The 20,257-nt window shown below is 44.0% G+C and overlaps 2 protein-coding genes across 3 annotated transcripts in view; one reads left to right on the top strand and one right to left on the bottom strand.

Moving 5' to 3' along the window:
- Positions 1-20,257, top strand: part of LOC116843047 (zwei Ig domain protein zig-8) — a 339,129-nt gene that overhangs the window by 36,038 nt on the left and 282,834 nt on the right. The gene's annotated exons all lie outside the window — the stretch shown is intronic.
- The window catches only part of LOC116843048, a 247,726-nt gene continuing 236,515 nt past the window's right edge, over positions 9,047-20,257 (bottom strand). The window contains exons 5-6 of the mRNA XM_032813060.1: positions 9,393-9,479; positions 9,047-9,201 (exon numbers count right to left, since the gene is read on the bottom strand). Of these exons, the coding sequence (XP_032668951.1) occupies positions 9,173-9,201; positions 9,393-9,479 (116 nt within the window). The 3' untranslated portion in view covers positions 9,047-9,172. The remainder of the gene's footprint in view (positions 9,202-9,392; positions 9,480-20,257) is intronic.

Here is a 20,257-nt window from a genome sequence, read left to right as displayed (position 1 = left end):
TACATGAGGTAGCAGTAATTCTGCGCGTAAAGCGCGCTATCGTGTATCTTTATGAACTCGAAATTGCGACAGCGAGTTTGCGGCGCGATGCAAAAAAGTCGACGACCACCAGACGCGGTAATTACGAAAATACGGGAAAAATACGGTGCATTCCGGCGCGTAATTATTTCAATTGCGTTTTACCTGGCGGCGGCGATCCGGGGCGCGCAATGAAATACCCCGCAGACAGTACTTTCGGCGCGATTATGAAACTGGCACAAATCGTGAATCTTGTGGCCGCGCGAGGCGCTTTATTGGAAGGTAACGAAATGGTATCGAGACACGCGAAAGACAACCCAGTTTACCAAAGCCAGCCCCAACTCACGCTGCATCCTCGCCGCGTTCTCCGAGGAAAAACTCCCCCGCTGCGGAAAGATCTGTTGCTTCCGCCAGCTAGAGATAGACGGGCAGAGGAAACGAGGCGGTTTACCGACGCGAATATCGACGCGAATCAGAGAAGAGGGTGAGATGAAGCGAAGAGGGGAAAAAGGAGCATTGTTAGGGATACCCGTCACGTTCCAGGTGGTGTATAAAGTAACGCGGGTAGAGGACGAGAGGAAAAGCGCTCTCTCTCGTTAGCCGACCCTTTATTTCGATCTAGGTCGATCATTCGCCGCTGTACGAAAGAAACCGACGGGATCGTTACACGACGCGTCGTTACCTACTCGCGTGTAGCCGGCGAAATCCATTAGTTCGTGTAAACGGGCACTCTCGTTGGGCGCCGCCATCGCCGCCTGTACAATCCAAGTCACGAGTCGGAAGAGAGAAAGAGAGACAGAGATAGGGAGAAAGAGAGATCGGTAGCCATAAGCCGCGCCGAGCACTCACGAGCCCGGACTTTTCCGCTGGCTCGGGTTAATCAGGGTTACCGGGGTGGCTGCTGCGCGCCGGTGAAATTTTCCGATTTTCCCTTTGCGATAGCCACTATCCCCGCGCACCCACCCGCCCGCCCACCCACCGATGCTACTGCACCGGTTCCGCATTGCGATCGTATTGCTGATTCAACGCGAAAGAAACCGTGGGGATAATTACATAAATGTTTACGCTACCGCGCGCTCGAGAGAGAGAGAGAGAGAGAGAGAGAGAGAGAGAGAGAGAGAGAGAGAAGGGGGAAGGACGGAAATAGAGAGAGGAACAGTCGCGGTCTCTTTATTTGCTCCGACTTAATTTGAAAACGCAATACATTCGATTGCACATGCCATTTAGCGCGATTAAGTTAAATTGAATAATTTAACGCTAGGCGCGTTCTAGCGACCGATCGATTTCCATTTAATAAACGTTGTTCGCTTTTCGTGTAGATTCTCGATTGTTGTTGGTGGCGTTTGTCGTAAACCTCCGACTGGAAGTGAGCGAAACTTCTCTCCTGCGATGAGTTTCTCTTATTCTTTTGTCTAATACATAATGTTTGGTATTTGTAACTATAATCATATAGAGAAATAATTGCTAGAGAAATTATGGTTATATTATACCATTTTTAGACAATCGTACTATAATTTTAGTGATAATAATCTTATATACATGTTACTACTACTATCTTCGTACTGGAACAATAAAAAATATGATTTAAACCCAATTCGAACCATATTTTTTTTGTTGTTCCTGTCGAGGAGACGAAGACGAAGGAGACGTTAATAATTTAGTGATTTACATTATCATCAAATACGTCAATCATAGATTACTTTTACTCAATGATTGTATTGTATTCGCTGGACGCAACTTAGACTCTCGCGACTAAAAAAACATTTTTTTCCTATATTTCTCGTCGATAGCGACTCGACGCAATTACTATTAACGTTCCGTCGCTCTGTCCCCGAATTATCGAGTACGGGCGCACAATAACGATCACGACTTTGTCGATAATGCGACTTTATGAGTGATCAACTCCATTAGTTATTGGATGGCCACTAATTTACACTGCTTATTATACAGATAAAAAATCGAAAAGTCCCAGCAAGCTGCGGTTCTCGTAAAGTGCGGCTATACGATGAGTCGTGGACTTAAATCGATCTTCTTTCTTTTTCTCATAAATTTCATTAAATGTAATTTATCTCTCTCAAAACTAATTACTTATCAATTGTATTATACAATCTCTTTTTCGCGCGTGACATCAACGTATTTTTCTTAAAAATAAACAGAAGAATATATGACTTATTCGCAGACACGAATAGAAATCAGATGCAATACATATGTGTATACCTCCTCGTATATATCGAGGACTTATTGCGAAATACGCTCCGCCGGGGTCTTACTGACGCGGCATTTCACGAAAATCCTGCTCGCATTTGCTGACTTTTCACAAAGAGAGAGAGTGACTGCGATCTCCGTGAAATAATGCATCCCGTGGAGAGCTCACCGAGTATATACATATTCGATGGACGGAGAGTTTATGAACGGTGGATGTCATATATATGCGTGCCCTTAATATTCGCATCTCGCGAATCGCGCGCTGAAAATTTGGCAAATGCCGCCAGTAGAACGTATAGAGCGGTAGACTCGACTCGGTCGTATCCGTCCCACGTTTCTACCTCGATGGGATAATGTGATTTATGAGCACTTGAGTGTACGTGCGCGAGTGGTGGGAGGGGCATTATTTTCCGTTTGATTTTTAGCAGCCACTTACTATACTCACTCGATGACTCGCGCGACATTTTCGCGCGGGTGATGTCGTGAATCCGAAATTCTATTTTGATGTTACGCGTATATAGGTATTAATTACAGCCCGAAATGCGAGATCACCAATGTCCATTTGTCAGAGGGAGGTCATAATATCCTCATCAATACGTATAACACAATAATAATTGGACAGCGTATTAGTTTCCAGCTGTCTCTCTATGTGTGTGACATGAAAATCGCGAAAGCATTTAGGCCACTCTCGCGTCCCAGCACGTCGAATCTCTATTTCTCTTCGGGACAGAACGCTTACTTTTTGTACTTTTCTTTGTAATTATCTTATCTCTTATCCTCGTTCTCATCTTTATAGTTGGCTCTCTTCTTTTCCTTATAGTTGTCCGCCGGTGAGTAATTAGAGCGCGCTAACGTAAATTGGAGCGAGGTACTGGCGCGATCGGTAAGCGAATTTATTTCTTCTGTACGATTCGGAGTGTGTTTACGTACACGAAGGAAACTACCGCCGTCGTTACGAGTCGTTTGCTACTTGCGGAACGAACGATCAGATCCATTAATCCGATACAAACGACCGCACGCTCGCCACGTGGAAACCTATTTACAAATTACAAGAATGTGCTTCTGGCTGATTCGTTGGCGGCGCCCAAAGTTACGCTCGTCGATATCCGCACGATTGCCGAAGAAAAATGCTCGAGGGAGATTTACCCGGCCGCACGGATAAAATCGTGCAAAATGTAGCGGGACGTGTTTGAAATTTATTAGAAATCTGTCTGCTAATCTGCCACTACGTGCTATAGATTACTCACAGCAGTCTTCAACTGTAGTTCATCGCGTACATAATCCAAATATTGATAAGGGACTTCTCTATTAACCCAGGGTGGGGTTCGTATAGCAAGATAAACTTGGCAGTTAATTACTTGCAAGATACACTTCCAAATCTATTAGCGCCGAGAAAACATAGTTCCTCGTTGTCTTACGCGTATCTCGTTCATGAGCAGGTGAATACCTGCCGCATGCTTATGAGACATCGGTATGCAGTCCAGTTACTCATCGCACGGGCGCGCGCGCGACGAGTTAATTAAGACGAGTTTATAATGGCGACGACTGACATTACGTCGAAACGCGTTACATCTGCCGCGCGGCTGTGTTCGTGGTTTTTGAATGTGTGTGCGCGCGTGCGTGTACGTGTGTATTCTCGCGCGGAGTTCGTCGCGAGAATGTTCGTCGTGAGAGTTCGCGATGTTCGGGATAAACCGAATGATGAATAACGCGGATAAGAGGACGGTCGATATTCCGGCTGTAAACGAGGGCAGGAATTTACGGGGAGCGTTGGTACGCTGGTAAACGCAGGCGGAATAAATAAATCTCTCGCGAAATCTTCGTACTGCGAGTAATATTATCGGCGCCGGCGAATCCCTCCGCGCGCGTGCGACGCCGAGGAACACAAATGTACGCGAGCGCGCGTCCACACGGGCACGAGCGATTCTCGTTAACGGAGAACGGATTTCAAGCAGAGGCAGAAACTACCAATTACGATACGTCGCATCATCTTGCCCGTGGAGAATTGGACTGGGTACAATCGTCGCGCATACGAATGAGCGCGATCGTCGCGGGATAAGTCGTTAGCGAATTTCTCTCTCTCTCTCTCTCTTTGCTTCTCTCCCACCCCCTCTCTCTTCGGTTGAGACGGCCGTATCCTTCATTAGTATGGTGTAAACGAGCTCTCGTTGCCGACGTATGTAAGCCGGCCACAAACGAGAGAATGTGCGCCCACGTGTCTATGGGCCAACAGTGTCGGCCCGGACCACTCTGCCGCTGCTACGGCGTAATCAGGTTTATCTCGTGGTTGCACACAGAGGGACAAGTACTAGTTCGTGACAAGCCTCGCGCGTTATGTCCTTCAGGAATGTCGAGCACGTGCCGGCTCCTCTGGGATGATCATAATCGTCTTGTAGACGCGCCGAAATTAAATGTAATTGTCGGTCCGCACGCGCGCACGCGCAACTTCCGCGCGTGGATAATCGCGCCCTGCGGAAATAACCCCTCGCGCAACTGCGCGGCCATTACGAGCTGTTGCGACCAAAGAACGTGAAAACGACGACAATAACGGCGATACGCGTATAAGGAGAGAGAGAGAGAGAGAGAGAGAGAGAGAGAGAGAGAGAAAGAGAGAGAGAGAGAGATGAGGTTATATTCGATATTCATAGAATTTGAACCGCGATGATAACAGCTGAGTAGACGAGAATGTTCAACGAGCGAGCACCTGCCGTCGCGATTCCCGCTCGCGTGGCAGACAAAGTTCCGAACTTTTCACGCGCGCGGAATATTTAGAATGTAATTATGGCCGGGGTAGTCGCCCCCGCGTTGACGGGTGCTTCGTAACAACTCGAGATAATGAAGTTTCCGTCGTGGGAACAAAGGGACGGGATCCAGTCTGCAGTGTCTTCCGTGTTCTACCGGCTAGGAATGTGAAGTTCGTGCCAAATGCGGCGACAGATACGCGCGCGCACCGCGCTTTGAGGCGGACGCGCCGGGAACGTACCGCGGATTTGCATTGAGACTCGTTTCTTAAATAGGCGCTTGTTCAACAGGCCGATATAACCGTTGGCAGTCTATTTTCTCCGCGGTGGAGGAGTTAGAGTCGCGCAAACCCGGCGAATTTACGTCAAATTCCCCGTTCTTGCGACTCGTATTTATTCCATACAATATTTAAATGTCCGCTATTATGCGCTATTCCGAAGAAATATCACGTACACCCTCCGTTTCCTGAATCGCGCTTCTCGCTTCTCGAATCTACTCGCGTATCTACTCGCGTTTGCATAAACGTAAAAATTATACGTTTTATACTCGCGTGTAATTCCATAAGACGGTGTCAATTTCTTGTAGCGTTCGCACACAATATGGTGCATAAATATAATAAAATGCTATGATTGCAGCAAATCAGTGCCTTTAGGTTTTATTTGCGATAACGAAGTTATATAGTATTATTTTAAATTTATCGGAAACATGAAATTGTTTCTTTCTAGTGTATACCATTTATATTTTTGTGGTGTTATACTATTTGTATATTTATGGAATATACCGAACATTTGAAAATTTTTATGCTTTGGGTAGTAGTCGACCATTCCATATCGCGCAAAATATTTTAAATCTATTTTGTTCGAAAAGAGAGAGAGGAAGAGAGAGAGAGAGGAGAGAGAGAGAGAGGGGAAAAAGTGCGTGTGCGCGCATGATTTACTCAGCATATTAATTAATATATGAACTGCAATGTTTGCATTCTCTCTCTCTCTCTCTCTCTCTCTCTGTGTCTATCTAAACGATGTTTGTAGCTATCTATGATGTCGCTTCGAGCGGCAGGACTACGCGCAGATACCAACTAGTGATTTAAAGCAGCCGAAAAGCGGCTACGCAACAGGCTGTCTGATTCGAGAGATTTCCCATTTCCCAAAGTCTCGCTGTCCTCTCGGACGTTGTTCGCGAACGTTATTATCCGGCCGTGTTACGTAACCGATTCTCGACGACGGCGTAATCGCGTCTTTATTTCGAACGACAGCACAAAGGAGTTGAATTTCTAGTGGCCGACGGTCTCCGGCGTGCCTCGGTGCCTGTGGAATGCCGAGTTCGTGCCAAATGCTGACGTGCATCCTTCGACACGTGGTGCAAATACTTCGACGGGGCGCGATCGCCGATTGTCGACCGGACTATTTGGTGTGTACAGGATGCTCGAGAGCCACGACATTTTAATAGCACGATCGACAGATAAATCAGTATCGGAAGTCGTGACTGAGAGACATCGAGGTCACGACAGTTTCCGAGTGATCAAAGTTGATCAATGACGTGGCGCTAAATTTCACGCGCTCTGATCTGCGACTTGACTTATGCGAACATACATGCTGATCTGTCGTTCGTTTGTTGATCTTCTCTCACCAGCTGATACTCAGTCCAGCCGACTTTGTCCTTTACTTTTTAGATTTTCATCTTACGATTTTTACTTTATGTGTAGATACTATGTACGCTTGAGCAATCGGCTGATCTTGCCAAATATACACAAATCGATTGCCAATAATAAATTTTATTTTTAACTGTTACTTTAAAATAATAAATCTCAATGTCAACTGCTTCAAGCATACACTGGAAGAAGAAATATATAAAAAATAAAAAATATGTATTCGGCGGGAACTAATGATATATTTACTGAAATTTAAAAATCCTTCGATTTAAATAGAATTAAGTAAAGCAAACAATCGCTTTCATGAGAAACTTTTAAAAAAATATATATATTTTTTCGTTAAAAAATGTTTTCTCGGTGAAAAATAAACGTATGAATAAATATGTCATTAATACCCACCCCCTGAATAAACGCTTTTTTTATTTTTTAGATATTTTCTCTCTCAGTGTACAATTGCGTAACGGTTTGGTTTAAAATAAATATTCAAATAATTGATCATACTATTAAGAACAGTTAAATGTAATATTCGTCTAAAGAATACCGATTTTATCTTTTCGTAAAAATCAGTAACAGACGACAAATTGGTATACACGCACACGTATTCACGTATCTAAGAGCGCAAAATTTAATTGCCTTTTTGTATTCTGGACTCTATTAAAGTTCCAAAATATGTCGTTAGGATATTGTATATTCGGTACGGACAGTTAAATTATTCGACATGGGGTCAATTTAACGTCGCAGGCTGTTATCGTTCGACAAATAACCGTAGCTTCATGAATCACTGATTATTCGTTAATATTATTCCATACTGCAGAAAATATTGATCCGTTCGCTACGTTCGCTTTAAGCGCTTACGCATTGTAAGCATCATTCTTCTTAATCCCGCATGTAACGAACGAGAAAGATAGAATGACGCTTACAATGCGTGAGTGCCCAAAGCGACCGCAGTCCCAGATAGCCGCATAACGACCCATGAATACGAAACTGTAATTCATTACAGCTTCTCGATCGAAGGCTGTAAAAAATTTACAACTATGAATGCTAAGTTTAACCCTTTCGCTACCAATTTTGTTTTTTAATGGTACAATTTTTTCTTTGCTTTCACTTCATTAAAAGTTTTAATATAATGTAGTTTTAGCAGAAAAATGAAGTTTTATGTTTGACGCCAAAGAAATAAAGCCGAGACACTGGGTCTCACTGAGGTTTTGGGAGAGCATACATTGAGGGAAAAATTACCTTAAAATCAACAAATATTTTTTTGGGTGCTATTAACATATTTACTTAAATCTAAATTCTCTTTATTTAAATCAAATATTGTTTACCTGATTTAAGTAAATAATATTTGGTTTAAATAAAGAGAATTTAGATTTAAATAAATATGTTAATGGCACCCATTAAAGAAATATTTGTTGATTTTAAGGTAATTTTTCCCTCAATGTATTTGCCTCCCAACGGTGATAAGTAGAGCGATAGCTCATATTACGAATGTTGGGAAAGCTGCTTATGTAGTTGTAAGATTATTTTTAATGGTGGGGAAAACATATATGTTTCATTGATAAAGTGTTAAACGACGGTATAAATGTTGCTCCTTTCTCCTTCGGAAATCAATGCAATTTACGATTAGACATGCGCTACATAGTATGACACTCCGCGAGCGTTGAATTTTCAACACCGTTCGAAATCCATCGTCATGTCCCTCGACGTCCAGAGATCCGCTCAGGTCCGAGCAGATCCCACAGAACTCATCGTCGGTGCATCCCGAACTGCGTCGTTTCGCATCCGGAAGTTCGCAGCGGCCAGCCTTCGTCCTTCGCGTCGACCCACGTTGATTGCACTTCACCTCATTTCACTTTACTCGCGGCGCGATTAATAGCCACGTTTAACGGCGTTTAACTAATTAACGAGCGCATTAATGAAAAGTTTTGGCTCAACTCGGAATGGTATCCGCGACTTCAATTTAACGGGAGACGGAATCGGAATTCAACGAGTTGGTTTAATGAATGTCTATCACTATACGATAAATTCTGGCGCTTTTGAAACGCGCGATGAGTATCGATGCTTGAGGAGTGCAGCCGCGTACAAAAATATCGCCAAACGAAAGTGGTAATTTAGGAAGTATCAATGACCGCGCGACGATCGCGAATCTATCAGAGCGAGAGAAGTAATCCGTATTCCGTGCGCGACAGCGCGATTCCAACGTGTCATTGGACTCTGCTCGGAATAGTCAAGGGATTACATTAAGTAGTTTTGTGATTCTATAGCTTGGATCAACAACAATTAATTATAGTGTCAATAACTAAAACATTATATTTATATATTTTTAAAGATATACTTTTAGTAAAGATAATAACTGAATCATATACAGGCGTTTGAGGAATTATTTTCTTAATTATCTAGAGCAGTGAATTCTATTTTACAACACACACACACACACATACAAAAATCTACGAGTAATGTAAGTCGCGCTGATTTGAATGAAATTTTGTAAAACCCCGTGTCACCTGAAATTTTACATATCCGTTTCTTTCTTTCGAGTTTTCACTCACTGAGCTGCCGAGGTCAGAGCCGGCCACGTTCTGCTGTGAGATCTGAAGCAAAAAGAAAACAAATCATTCGGTTAGTTAAATTCAGGGATTCGGTTTAACGTATAAGTGCGCAATATCTGCGCATAGAAATGTGAAAGGATCCACCCTTTGGTAACTCGAGTCATTCTGACGGTAATATTACTGGCTTTAGACAGCGAAGGATTACGCGAAGAGAAGTACATGAGTTTATAAACCTGCCTTCGGCCCGAACCGGATCTTCCGGCATTTTGCTTCCACTGGAACTTCGTCTGCCTTCGCAATGTCCGCAAGCTCTGGCAAATCTGGAACAAAAAATGATTTCTCTCATTAGTTACGACGATAAAGACGTTGCTCGGCCTCGACAAGTCGAGAGTATACATATCGATTTAACCTTCCGTCGGATGCAATGCATACAGTGACAACACAGACTAATGCCTGACACATTATACACGGAGAGAATATTATAGTTATTTTTCATATAAAATAGACTATCAGTAAGGTCTGTCTTGCTAAGGAATATAGTGACTTTTGTTAAAAACATAACAGATTTTGCTAGAAACATAGCGAAATATAGTGTGTTTAATAGCACATTTCTCTCTCTCTCTCTCTCTTTCTCTTTCTTAGTTCTCGAAATATAAGTAACACATGTGAAATGAAAGCATGATAAATTACTGCAAAATATGGTCCTGTGTGTTCCTCGCTTACAAAATTCTATATAGTAATTTTTACTATAAAATTCTCTCTGTGTTTTCGAAAGTACTGTTTTAGAAAAGCCATGTACTATTTCCGAAAGTATTTTCTTTCATTTATCAGCTTTGTTATAAAAAACAGATTATAAAATAATTTTTTACACGATAAAAGTGATCCAATATGCAAACGCTGTCAGGTCAATTATGGGCGACGGGAAAGTTAACACAAGAGATTTTACTGTGTATCTCTCTTTTGAATCCAATAACAACAAAGATGTAGTAGTCACTCTTGGAATATTAGGATACCGTCATTGCTCACGAAGATCCCGCCATGATGATCGCGCGCACGAGAAGTACCGTAATTTATTTCACACACGTACTAATTGATTTAGAAGATTCGGAGATGAGACTGTTTATATGTTCGTCGCGTATTTATGTGTGTGTTACTCTGAAGGTCGCACAACTTTCAACAACGCGAGTCACGATTGAGACGCCCACCATCGCATTATTTATTTGAGTATTAGGTTCGACATGCTATAATATCGCTTTAAACTCTATTAATAAATAAGCGTTCCGATTTTATCGTATTTCAGAATTACTGACTTTGACTAAGCCCCTAAAGGTATCGTGCGACAGTCTCGGGGTATTTTATATGTAGACTTTAAGCCGCGAACAGGTAGATACGGATACAAAATCGTGCGCGATAGGGGGAGAGGACGACGAAGTAATCTCCTATATATTTCAACGGCATCGCCTAGAAACGCGTCTGAATACAGATACCTGCTTAAACAGCTATCGCCGACTAACTGATAAACATTTACGGATTAGTTACACTCTGCTCGACTTGCGTGCATTATATAACACCCCGGAGCACAGATTATATTTGCCCTGGGGACAAAGACCACTTCACAGGTCATTATTAGATTTGGCAAGTACGCCATACACCTGGATTGATAAGCGTGACATCGAGGGCCCACAGTTGATCCTTGGATTTATGATCGGACGGTCCGGATTAGCAGTCTATTATATTGGATTCGCTGTTGGTATTACCAAACGTCACTGAATTCAATAATAATAATGCAATTGCACTTTTGCAACATGACTAAAACAGCTGCGGTGCCAGGACGAATGTTATCGGTTCATTTCGGAAACATCCTGAAACGCTTTTCTCCTAAGTTTCCCAATTCTTATTTCCGGAAATAAATCTGTTCCTTTGTAAAGATCTATTCGCCGTGCAAGGCACGCGCCATTGTTCTCTCTCGCGCAGATTCGCGTTATTTATCCCGGCAAGAAATTCTACAAGCCCGGAGAGTCGAAGCGTTTTAAAGGCGACCCCGGTGAGGCAACTTCATGTAAATTTGCGGCACGCTTCGTACATTAGAGTGCGGTAATTTAAATTTCTACGGCATTCTCTCCACACGTACGCACACACACACGCATACACATACATTACTCACGACTCGCGATTCTTCACCAAACACTTCTAACTCATCGCCCTGGAAATTATCCACGCGAAATGGAGTCGGGTATTAATAACAGCGGGACGCATTCGTCTCCCGTTTAATATTTACGAATTGCATGAATAATGAAAAAGTATAGGAAATCCGTCGCCCGCCGGCTCCGCCGCTGGCCGGTATCCCCGGGTGAAGCCGAGTCTGCGCGTTAGACCGAAGGTAGACTCGATTAACGAAGTTTCTCCCCGGTCGGGCTCTCGACGTCTCCTTATACACACACACAAGCATAAAATATATTACCCGCGATATTAAAGAACGAGAACGATGACGATGTCGACATCGTCCTCGTCCTCATCCTCGTCGTCTTCTTCCTCGTCGTCTTCTTCCTCGTCGTCGTTACCGTTGTCGTCAACCAGATCCTCCGCCGGTAAATCTCCATTACCCGGGGCGCGTACTTCAGAGACAGTAAGTCAATATTCCTTTCATATCGTTAATGCGCTAGTGACGGGATTACGTACGTCCGCGCTTATTCACCGGGGGGATTTGGAACCCCCGATTCGTCGCCGACGTCGTCGTCGTCGTCGTCGACCGTGTCGCGCCGTCTTCTTCCCGAGAACGGTTATTATTTACGCGAAACGAAAGCACTGTTATTTGTTGGGATGGCCTTCCCTCCCCGTTCCCCTTCATTTTCACCTTGGAACGATATCCCTGATACCATGAGTCTATCCTCGCTCATTTTCGCCACTCCACTTCCCGCGCGGTGCTTTCCTCCCTCGCCGTCTGTCTGTCTATCTTTACACATCTCCTTCAGCACCGGAGATCGAACCCGGTGCGCATAAGTTCGCCCCGGCGAATTTGCGAAGTTCTCGGCGGCGGATCTCTCCGGGTGCACGCGCGTATTTGCGCAGGTGAAATGCTCTTATAACGCCGAGGAGGAGGGAGCTAGTTCTCGGTGATTGCATTCAATTCGTCGACGACTAGAAAGAAAGTCTGATCGGATTAGAACTCGCTTTCCATCTGCCGGAGTGGAGGAACGGTTATGCGCGATGCTCCCCGAGAGAGCGCCTGCGGAATTAAACGCGATGTTCCGTCGCGGAGTCTCATTTAGAATTTTATTGCCCTCGTCCGCCCGTGCCGCCGTCGACTGAGCTATGAACTCAGAGGAAGAAACGAACAAGTCGCACTTCCCCTCGTCAGACCTGCTTTCTTAGGTTGCCTGATTGTACACGCTCTACGTAATTGTCGGGTCACGCGCGCACACGGGGATGGACGAGATCGCGCGTTCATTCTGATTGACGTATTAAACGTTGCTTCTGTGTCGATCTAATTCTGCGAGGTGACTCGGCGCCAACGACTGCAAGGAAGAATGAGCGCGTATTACTCGGCGACATCTTGTCCATCTCGCTCCTCTACTGCTCGCCCAAAGGAAGACTGGAACGAGTCAGTAAATAACCGAAAATCCTGAAAAATTTACTCCCGACAGACGCTCGCGTCCCCACCGCGTCTTAGTTTAAGCTCCGCCCGTGGATATTTACCGTGATGTGACCGTAGTTAGAAATATAATGCTAAACCTTTCAATTTTTTCGATAGAAAAAGAGAAAATTAAGGTAATATATTTTTTATTGAAACATCTTACGAGAACGCGTATATACTAATACCATTTAAAAATAAGAAATTAAAAATGTTAAAGTAAAATTAAAGCAAAATAAGTTTAAGAATACGGAGAAAAATAATTTGCTGGCCCAGTAAATGTTCTACTAGTCTAGCAAAATCTTTTCGTTTTTATATGAACAGCAAAAAAATTTGCTAAGATTACTAATCACTATTTGTTGGATATAATTTGCTGAATCTACAAATTATTTTGCTGTAAGAACCATGATATATTTATATAAGCAATTACAATTTTGCTCCAATAGCAAATTTGCTAAGGATACATTATTTTGCATTGATAACAAATTAACATGATTCTTAGGACAAATACATTCAACAAATTTTTTGTATCCTGGCAACGAAACTACTTCTGCTCTGATAACGAGTAATTTGTAAAATTAGTTACGTCAATTTTTTACTAAATTTTACTAAAAGTTACTAAATTTTTTAGTTGTCACTACGAATATGCAGTAGTAACGACGATTTTGTTAAAAGAACAAAATTATTTTTCTCTTGAAGTGAAGTGAAGTGTATAGAGAAGAAGATTGACTAGAAACTGGTTAGAAATTGATAATATACATAATAATTATGTACACAGAGGGAAGAAAATCTGAGGAACATAAAAATATCTATTCATAATGGGTAATAACATTTACCCATATGGTATTTACGTAAATTTAAATATTTTTTGTTTAAATAAACAATTGCTTTCATGAAAAGCAATAATTCTAGAAAAATATATATTTTCTCGTTTGAGAAGAATTTTTCTCTCAATGTAGATAGATGTATATATCAGCACGAGTAGATATATTATTGTTATTTCTCATTTATTCGATATTCTTCTCTCAGCATAGAAAGCAACTAACTTTTCGCACCGTCTAGTTACTGTGAAAACAACAAGCATTGACCAAACCGATTACGATCTCAACACTGGCCAAGCAGTGGACAGTAACTAAAATTCCGGGCCAGTCACTGGCTGTATTCTGACTTGCTTTCCGCTTGGGTGACATCTTCGCCGGGCGTTACGAGCGTATTTGCATCCTACTCATGACCAAAAGTTACCCGCGCGTCTGTCGCCCCCATCGGAGATCTCATTGGAAATTTATATCGACGACGATACGTACCCCTTCGATATGCGTCCGTCCCGCTGCGATCCTTTTAATAACAAAATTTTATCGTCTCCCTACCCCTCGCGTCCCCTCTCGATGAGACGAGTTTTTAACGCAGCTCCGAACTCGCTGTGTGCGATATATATATATATATATATATATATATATATATATATATATATATATATATCCGGACGTAAAACGGAAATATCCTCCTCGAGCCGCACGAAGGTAAACTCCAATCAAGAAACTCGTTTCACGTAAGAACGACTTATGGAATCAGATAAACGTCCGCAAATACAATGCTCGTCGTAAATCACGTCTACGCCGATATATACCTCCTCCCCCCTCCTGCGTGCACTCGATCTCTCGTCGCCGGACGAGAAATAATAGAAATAGATCGACGACCTCTCGAAATAACGGCCCCGCATCCGATTAACGCGCCGCGGCAGCGCACCGTCCTGATGTGAGTTTGTGTGCGAGCCGAGCTCCAGGCTGCGGGCACGCTTTTGAAGTCTTGTCACTCTTTTAGCTCGAGCACGCATCGGATTTTTACGATGTGCGTTAATTACTCCTATTATTGTCGGGGAACAACGGGCGACACATCGCCAGGCTGCGGCGCGAGGTCGCCGCACTGCGAGAACGACGGATGGAGGACGAGGAGGAGAAGCGTTTGCGTAGGGAGACGCGCGGGGGCGTCCCGTATCAATATGGGGAAAACAATTAATATCCGTCAATCCAGTGCCCCGTGCCAAATTATTTGCGGAACAATCGGCGACGTGTTTGACGCGACCCTTCAGCCTCCGCCTGAATAATCGCGATTCGTGCCCGATCGCGAATTCGTGATCCGTCGCGCCGCGTCGGCGAGCTGTGCGCGCGCTCGCGAGCGCGCACCTCCGCGATTTCGGCGTGTATTGCGAGCACGTTGTAACATCGCCGCGTTTACGCGGAAAGGCGGACATTTCCATATAGAACAAGCGATTTACATATAGAGCAACTAGTTTGCCGCGCAAACGAGTGAATTACCACTTTCGCTCCTTTCGCTGTAACGACACAATTTCGCGCGCGCGCCTCTTCATCCAATTATCGATCGCGCGCCGCTTCCCTTTCGGGACAGGTAAGAAAGAAGAAGGTAAACATGATGCCACGATCCCGCGTCGCTCGTCGTCGTCGTCGTCATCGTTGTTATCGGCGGCGGTGCCGAATGTGAAGTGTCGCGCCGCGATGCCGTTCTCGCTGACAATTCGCCGAGCTGGCGAATCGGTAAACGCCGCGAATCGCAGCTCGCGAATATCGTTGCACGCGTCGTGCAGCAGCATTCCGTCTGTCGTGCTTAGTTTAATTAATTTCATTTACATAACACACGCGTCGCAAATTGGAGACAAAATCAATAGGAGCGGCTCGAAGCACAGCCACGCATTTATGTTTTCCACGCTGGCCGTTTTCATCTCGTCGCGATGCTGCGTTTCGCAACATTCGCGGAATTTTTGCAATGCCGCGTAAAGTGTGCCCTTTGATGACGGGGCGCCATAACAGCGGAGAGCTTTGCACTCGCCCGCACATACACAACAAACCGCGGTTTTGCGCGTGTGGGGCAGCTAATTTGTAAGACCCGTGACTGCCAGTTTCGGATTATTTTGTCTCCGTTGTTGTCAGTCCCGATGTCACAACGCCATCGGTGTTGTGCGCCACTTCGAATAATACGAAAATCGTTCCACTGTATAAATCAATTGAATCGTTTATTTGGGAGAGAGCGTGAGTCACATTTTTCGCCAAATCGAGTCAACAACGGTTTTCGATACTCGAAGCTCGTATTGTTTTTAATAGGGGCATGTGTCTCATGCATCATCGCCGACACACGGCCGTTCGCGCGCTTCTACAAATAACGATTTATGCCAGATCCATAAACAGTGCATCTTTCGATTATTGAATTCAATGACTATAAAATTTTATTATAGAAACGCCAACTTTATTCATTTAATTTAAAATCCTGTCCCCTCTCTCTCTCTCTTTCTCCTTTTTTCTCTCTCTACCTTTCTCTGTACTCTTCTTTCTTTTAAAATGTTATCTCGTTATTAGATAATATAATTCAATGTTGCAATCAACGAAAGATATACCACTAAAATAGCACATATAGAAGAAACGCGACTATTTGGTTACCGGAATAAGTTGGCAAAATCGATTATTTCTATTATTCTTTAACAGATTTCAGAATCAAGCAAGCAGAGATTTCAAAGCCATTTTTGACATGTTTAAAAGTCTTACTTGCTTAATTTCGTAATTTGTTAAAAAAATACTAAAAATAACCGGTTTTGCCGATTTACTCCGGTATCTGACTAACCTCGGTCTCTCCTACGCGAATTAAATTCTCAAATGTGATAGCAAAAAATTAAGAGCTACTTGAAGGATTAAATTGTACCAATCTTCAAGAAGAGCTCAAGAATGTTTATAGTATAAAAAGAAATTTTATTTCGTCTGGAGTTACATTAAATTACTGTGGAGACATATTTTATTTATTACAAACACATAACGCAATGTGGAAGTTGAATAACGAACCGCAAAACGAAAATGGAGGGAAGTGCTTATTCGCGCGATATTTGCAGAATTAATCCCTCCCGAAACTAACTTATCCTTCTTTCGATCACACGTCGCTCTTCGGTATATACTACGCACGCAATTAATTCCCGCGTTACTAACCCGTCGCTTTTACTCGCGAAAACATTTTTGTACGGAACTACCTGCTCTACACGCCGAATAACCAGTCGTTTAACGATCCAGTTTTCCACGGAATTGCGCCGCGATAGCTGATTGGTTAGACTACAATGCGATTTCGCTTGCACGACGAATTTCGGAAATTCCATTAAGCGTCCTGCCCGTTATACGAGACGCATCAAATTCTAAAGACAATTTGGAGTTGTGTAGTCGCGCAGTTAACTAGAAATGGACTCACGGATTCACGGCATGAGTATCAAGGATATTAAATAACGGAAAACTGCACGCGCGCGCGTGATGGCGGAAGATAAAGATTTGATTCGATTACGTGCACTCAATCCGCGGGAAAAAAGCTCCAGAAATTAATATTATATTTGTTGCATAGCCGATCGGCGTGCCGTAGATTATTGCCTGTTATCCGTGCGCGCGCTTATACGTTCGCATCCGGCGAATACGATGCTAACGATAACGTGTTATCGCGCTTTCACGCGTACTACGTTCGTACTCGTTATTTGTATACAAACACAGGGCGCACCTTCTTTTACGTTCGTGCGCGCGACTCCTAGTTTCAGACATATCATGACAAATGCAGAGCACCACGCGGCGACTGTTACGTAAAACTGTCACATATATGTAACAAACTTTCTTTGACAGGAAAGGAACTTGCGATAGCTTCCGTGGCTCTCTCTTCCTTTTTCGTTTAACGGTATGTGCTCCATTATTTCTGACAGAGTGACCGCGTTGATCCATATTTTTTTAACGAATCGATATCCATGGCCTCGATAAGCCGTACAAGGATAGAAATAAAGGGAGAGAGAGAGAGACTCGTAACATCCCGAATCGAAATTTCGATTCCACGTTGAATCCGCAGCTTCCATCGAACTTGAATATTAATGAAGAATCTTGAGGCAAGACCAACGGTTATTTACTGACGTTTTGCTGAGGTTTAAAACGGAATTTATTTAAGACAGTCTTTGTAATGATGTAATAATCAAAATTTTTGATTTCTTCATTGTTTAAGTTGTGGAAATGTACAGGATGAGAGAGAACGCAAAAAGCAATGCAATAAAAAATTTTACACGGGATACGCTTCGTGGCACATCACGGTCAAGCAAACAGATCGGCAAGAATGATACGTGAAAAATAACAAGAGCCACTTTTGTGCTGCGCCACGTACATACTCGTAATTTCCAAAAACACACCGCTCTTCGCAACACGCGCGCACACACACACACACACATACACGCGCGTGCGTATCGGGGCGAAAACGGGTAAGCGTGCATCAGTGTTACGTGATCGCGGGGAAAAAAGTTATGTACCAAATAAATTGCGCGGTAGGCAAAAGAATATATAATGCAGGTACATAACGAGGCGATGCCGTGACTGGCAGAGCAAATAGAATGCGGCGGATTATTCCGGGGGGAAAATTACGAAGCTATTGCACTTAAAGGCACACCGCGTGGATGTATAATTGAGTTTCTAATTCTCCATCATTACTCGAGATGTTAGGCTCTCGAGCTATTTACCGGAAGGTACCTTAGCCGAGATCTGCCGGCTGACGCGTATAAATTGTCGGCAATCACGAGTCGCTACAATTTCGTCGAGCACTTATCACCACCCCCGTGGTGGATCACGGAGAGGAGGAGTCATGGCGACTCGCAGTGTGCAAAAGTATAGAGGGCTATCCTCATACATGTTCCAGCAGCCGCGCGATTTCATTTCCATCGTTATAACCGCATTTACGAGAACGAGAACGAGAACGAGATCGAGAGCGAGAGCGACAGGGACGCGGCTGAATTTCATGTCATAAGAATCGCGCGATACATGCGAATTCAAAATACGCAAATTTTCTCGCTGAAACGAGTCCTTTTGTTTTCGTATTAATTTCGTGACAAACATCCGCCGCGCGCATTGCCGGTTATTTCTTTTTTCTTTTTTTTTTTGTCGACCAGGCGCGAGACAGACCCGACGCGACATTATAGTTGCGCGTCTACGCGCAATGTTGCAAACGCACCGCCGCATAAATGTCATTAAAATTGTATAATTGTCACGGCCGCGTGTGTGATACGCGGAAATGCTCTCCTCCTCGCGCCCTCCTCCGGACGCTCTTTTGCGCCCAAAATTAACGAGAGACAAATTTTTCTTTCTGAACCCACGGACGTCCAATGCCGTCGGCGCTTTTTACAGTCGTATTTTATATTCCTAGTGTTTCTCTCTTTTTCTCCTCTCTCCCTCTTCCCTTTCCCCTTTCTTTCTCTCTGTCTCTCATTTTATCCACCTGTCTCTCGAAACGGACTCGCGAGTGGCGAGCAACAAGTTTAGCGACGGCAAATTCGTGTCGTTACCCGGTAATTTCTTCGCTTCCACGGCGGAGAGCGATCGTTGCGGCGAGTGCGTTACCGACAATAAGTATCTCGTTGACATCGCTGCCGTGTCGACTGCAGCTCTCGTCAGCCTGTTACCTGCTTGCGTCGTAATTAATCTAATGGTCGACTGTGTGCCAGTCGAGCCGGACTGCCGAGTTGAATCGAGCCGGGCCGAGCTGTTTTTTGAACGTAGCTGCTGGCGCAGCCTCCCTCCCCCGTTTTAATGGACCCACGACGACATTGTTCCATCAAACGAATGAATCCGCGGCTGCAGTTTCCATAACGGCGCGTTCGCCGATCGTCAAAACCGGCAATAAAGCCTCGCCAGATGCGACACTTCCGGCACGCGCGCTCTCTGTCGTTATAATTACGTGCCGCGCACCCACCGGACGTCCACCTAAATTCCTGGCGATCACGCGTCGTAAATCTGCCGCGAATTTTCTCTCCCGCGTGCGGGCGCGCGCGCATGCGTGCGTGCGAGCGAGGGCCGCGAATTTGATGAAAAAATTCGCTTTGTACTTTGATACGCGCGAAATAATCCGCGCGACGCACGAACCGCGTTTATTTCGGCGGCCAGCGGTATGTCGGTGTGCGGCTTTGAAAAATTATCACGTTAGCACGAAGATTATCGCGTTAATAATAAATCGCGCGTCTCTGAATGTTTGCAGGTACGTGACACGTGTGTTTCTCTCGGCATGAAAATGTGCGAGTTTTGGAAATTCGCTTCCCGGACGCGGTGTGCGAAATTACAGCGAACGTTGCACCCATCATCTGTCGAAGAGATTCCGACGAGATGCGTTTTATCCTCGCTTTCATCCTTCTGAGTAAATAACGCTTCGTATATACACTTTATTCTCTTTATTCATGATAGCGATCGTTATTACGTATTATTTTATACGTTTCGAGAAATGCCTCGAGGTAATCGATCTCCACGGCGGTAAGAAAAAAGTTATTTGTTCTTTCGGAACAATTGTACGTTGTTTGGCTTTCGGATATATGGTTTCGCGCGCGTCTTCTTGTCTCTCCTTGTCTGTCTCCCTCCTTCTCCCTCCTTCTCTCTCTCTCTCTCTCTCTCTCTCTCTCTCTCTCTCTCTCTCTCT

This window comes from Odontomachus brunneus, unplaced genomic scaffold, assembly GCF_010583005.1.
Source record: "Odontomachus brunneus isolate Ranch 3 - 2012 unplaced genomic scaffold, Obru_v1 Obru_scaffold_029, whole genome shotgun sequence".
Taxonomy (NCBI): domain Eukaryota; kingdom Metazoa; phylum Arthropoda; class Insecta; order Hymenoptera; family Formicidae; genus Odontomachus; species Odontomachus brunneus.
Note: the sequence above shows the minus strand (reverse complement) of the source record. Positions and strands in the feature narration are given on the sequence as shown.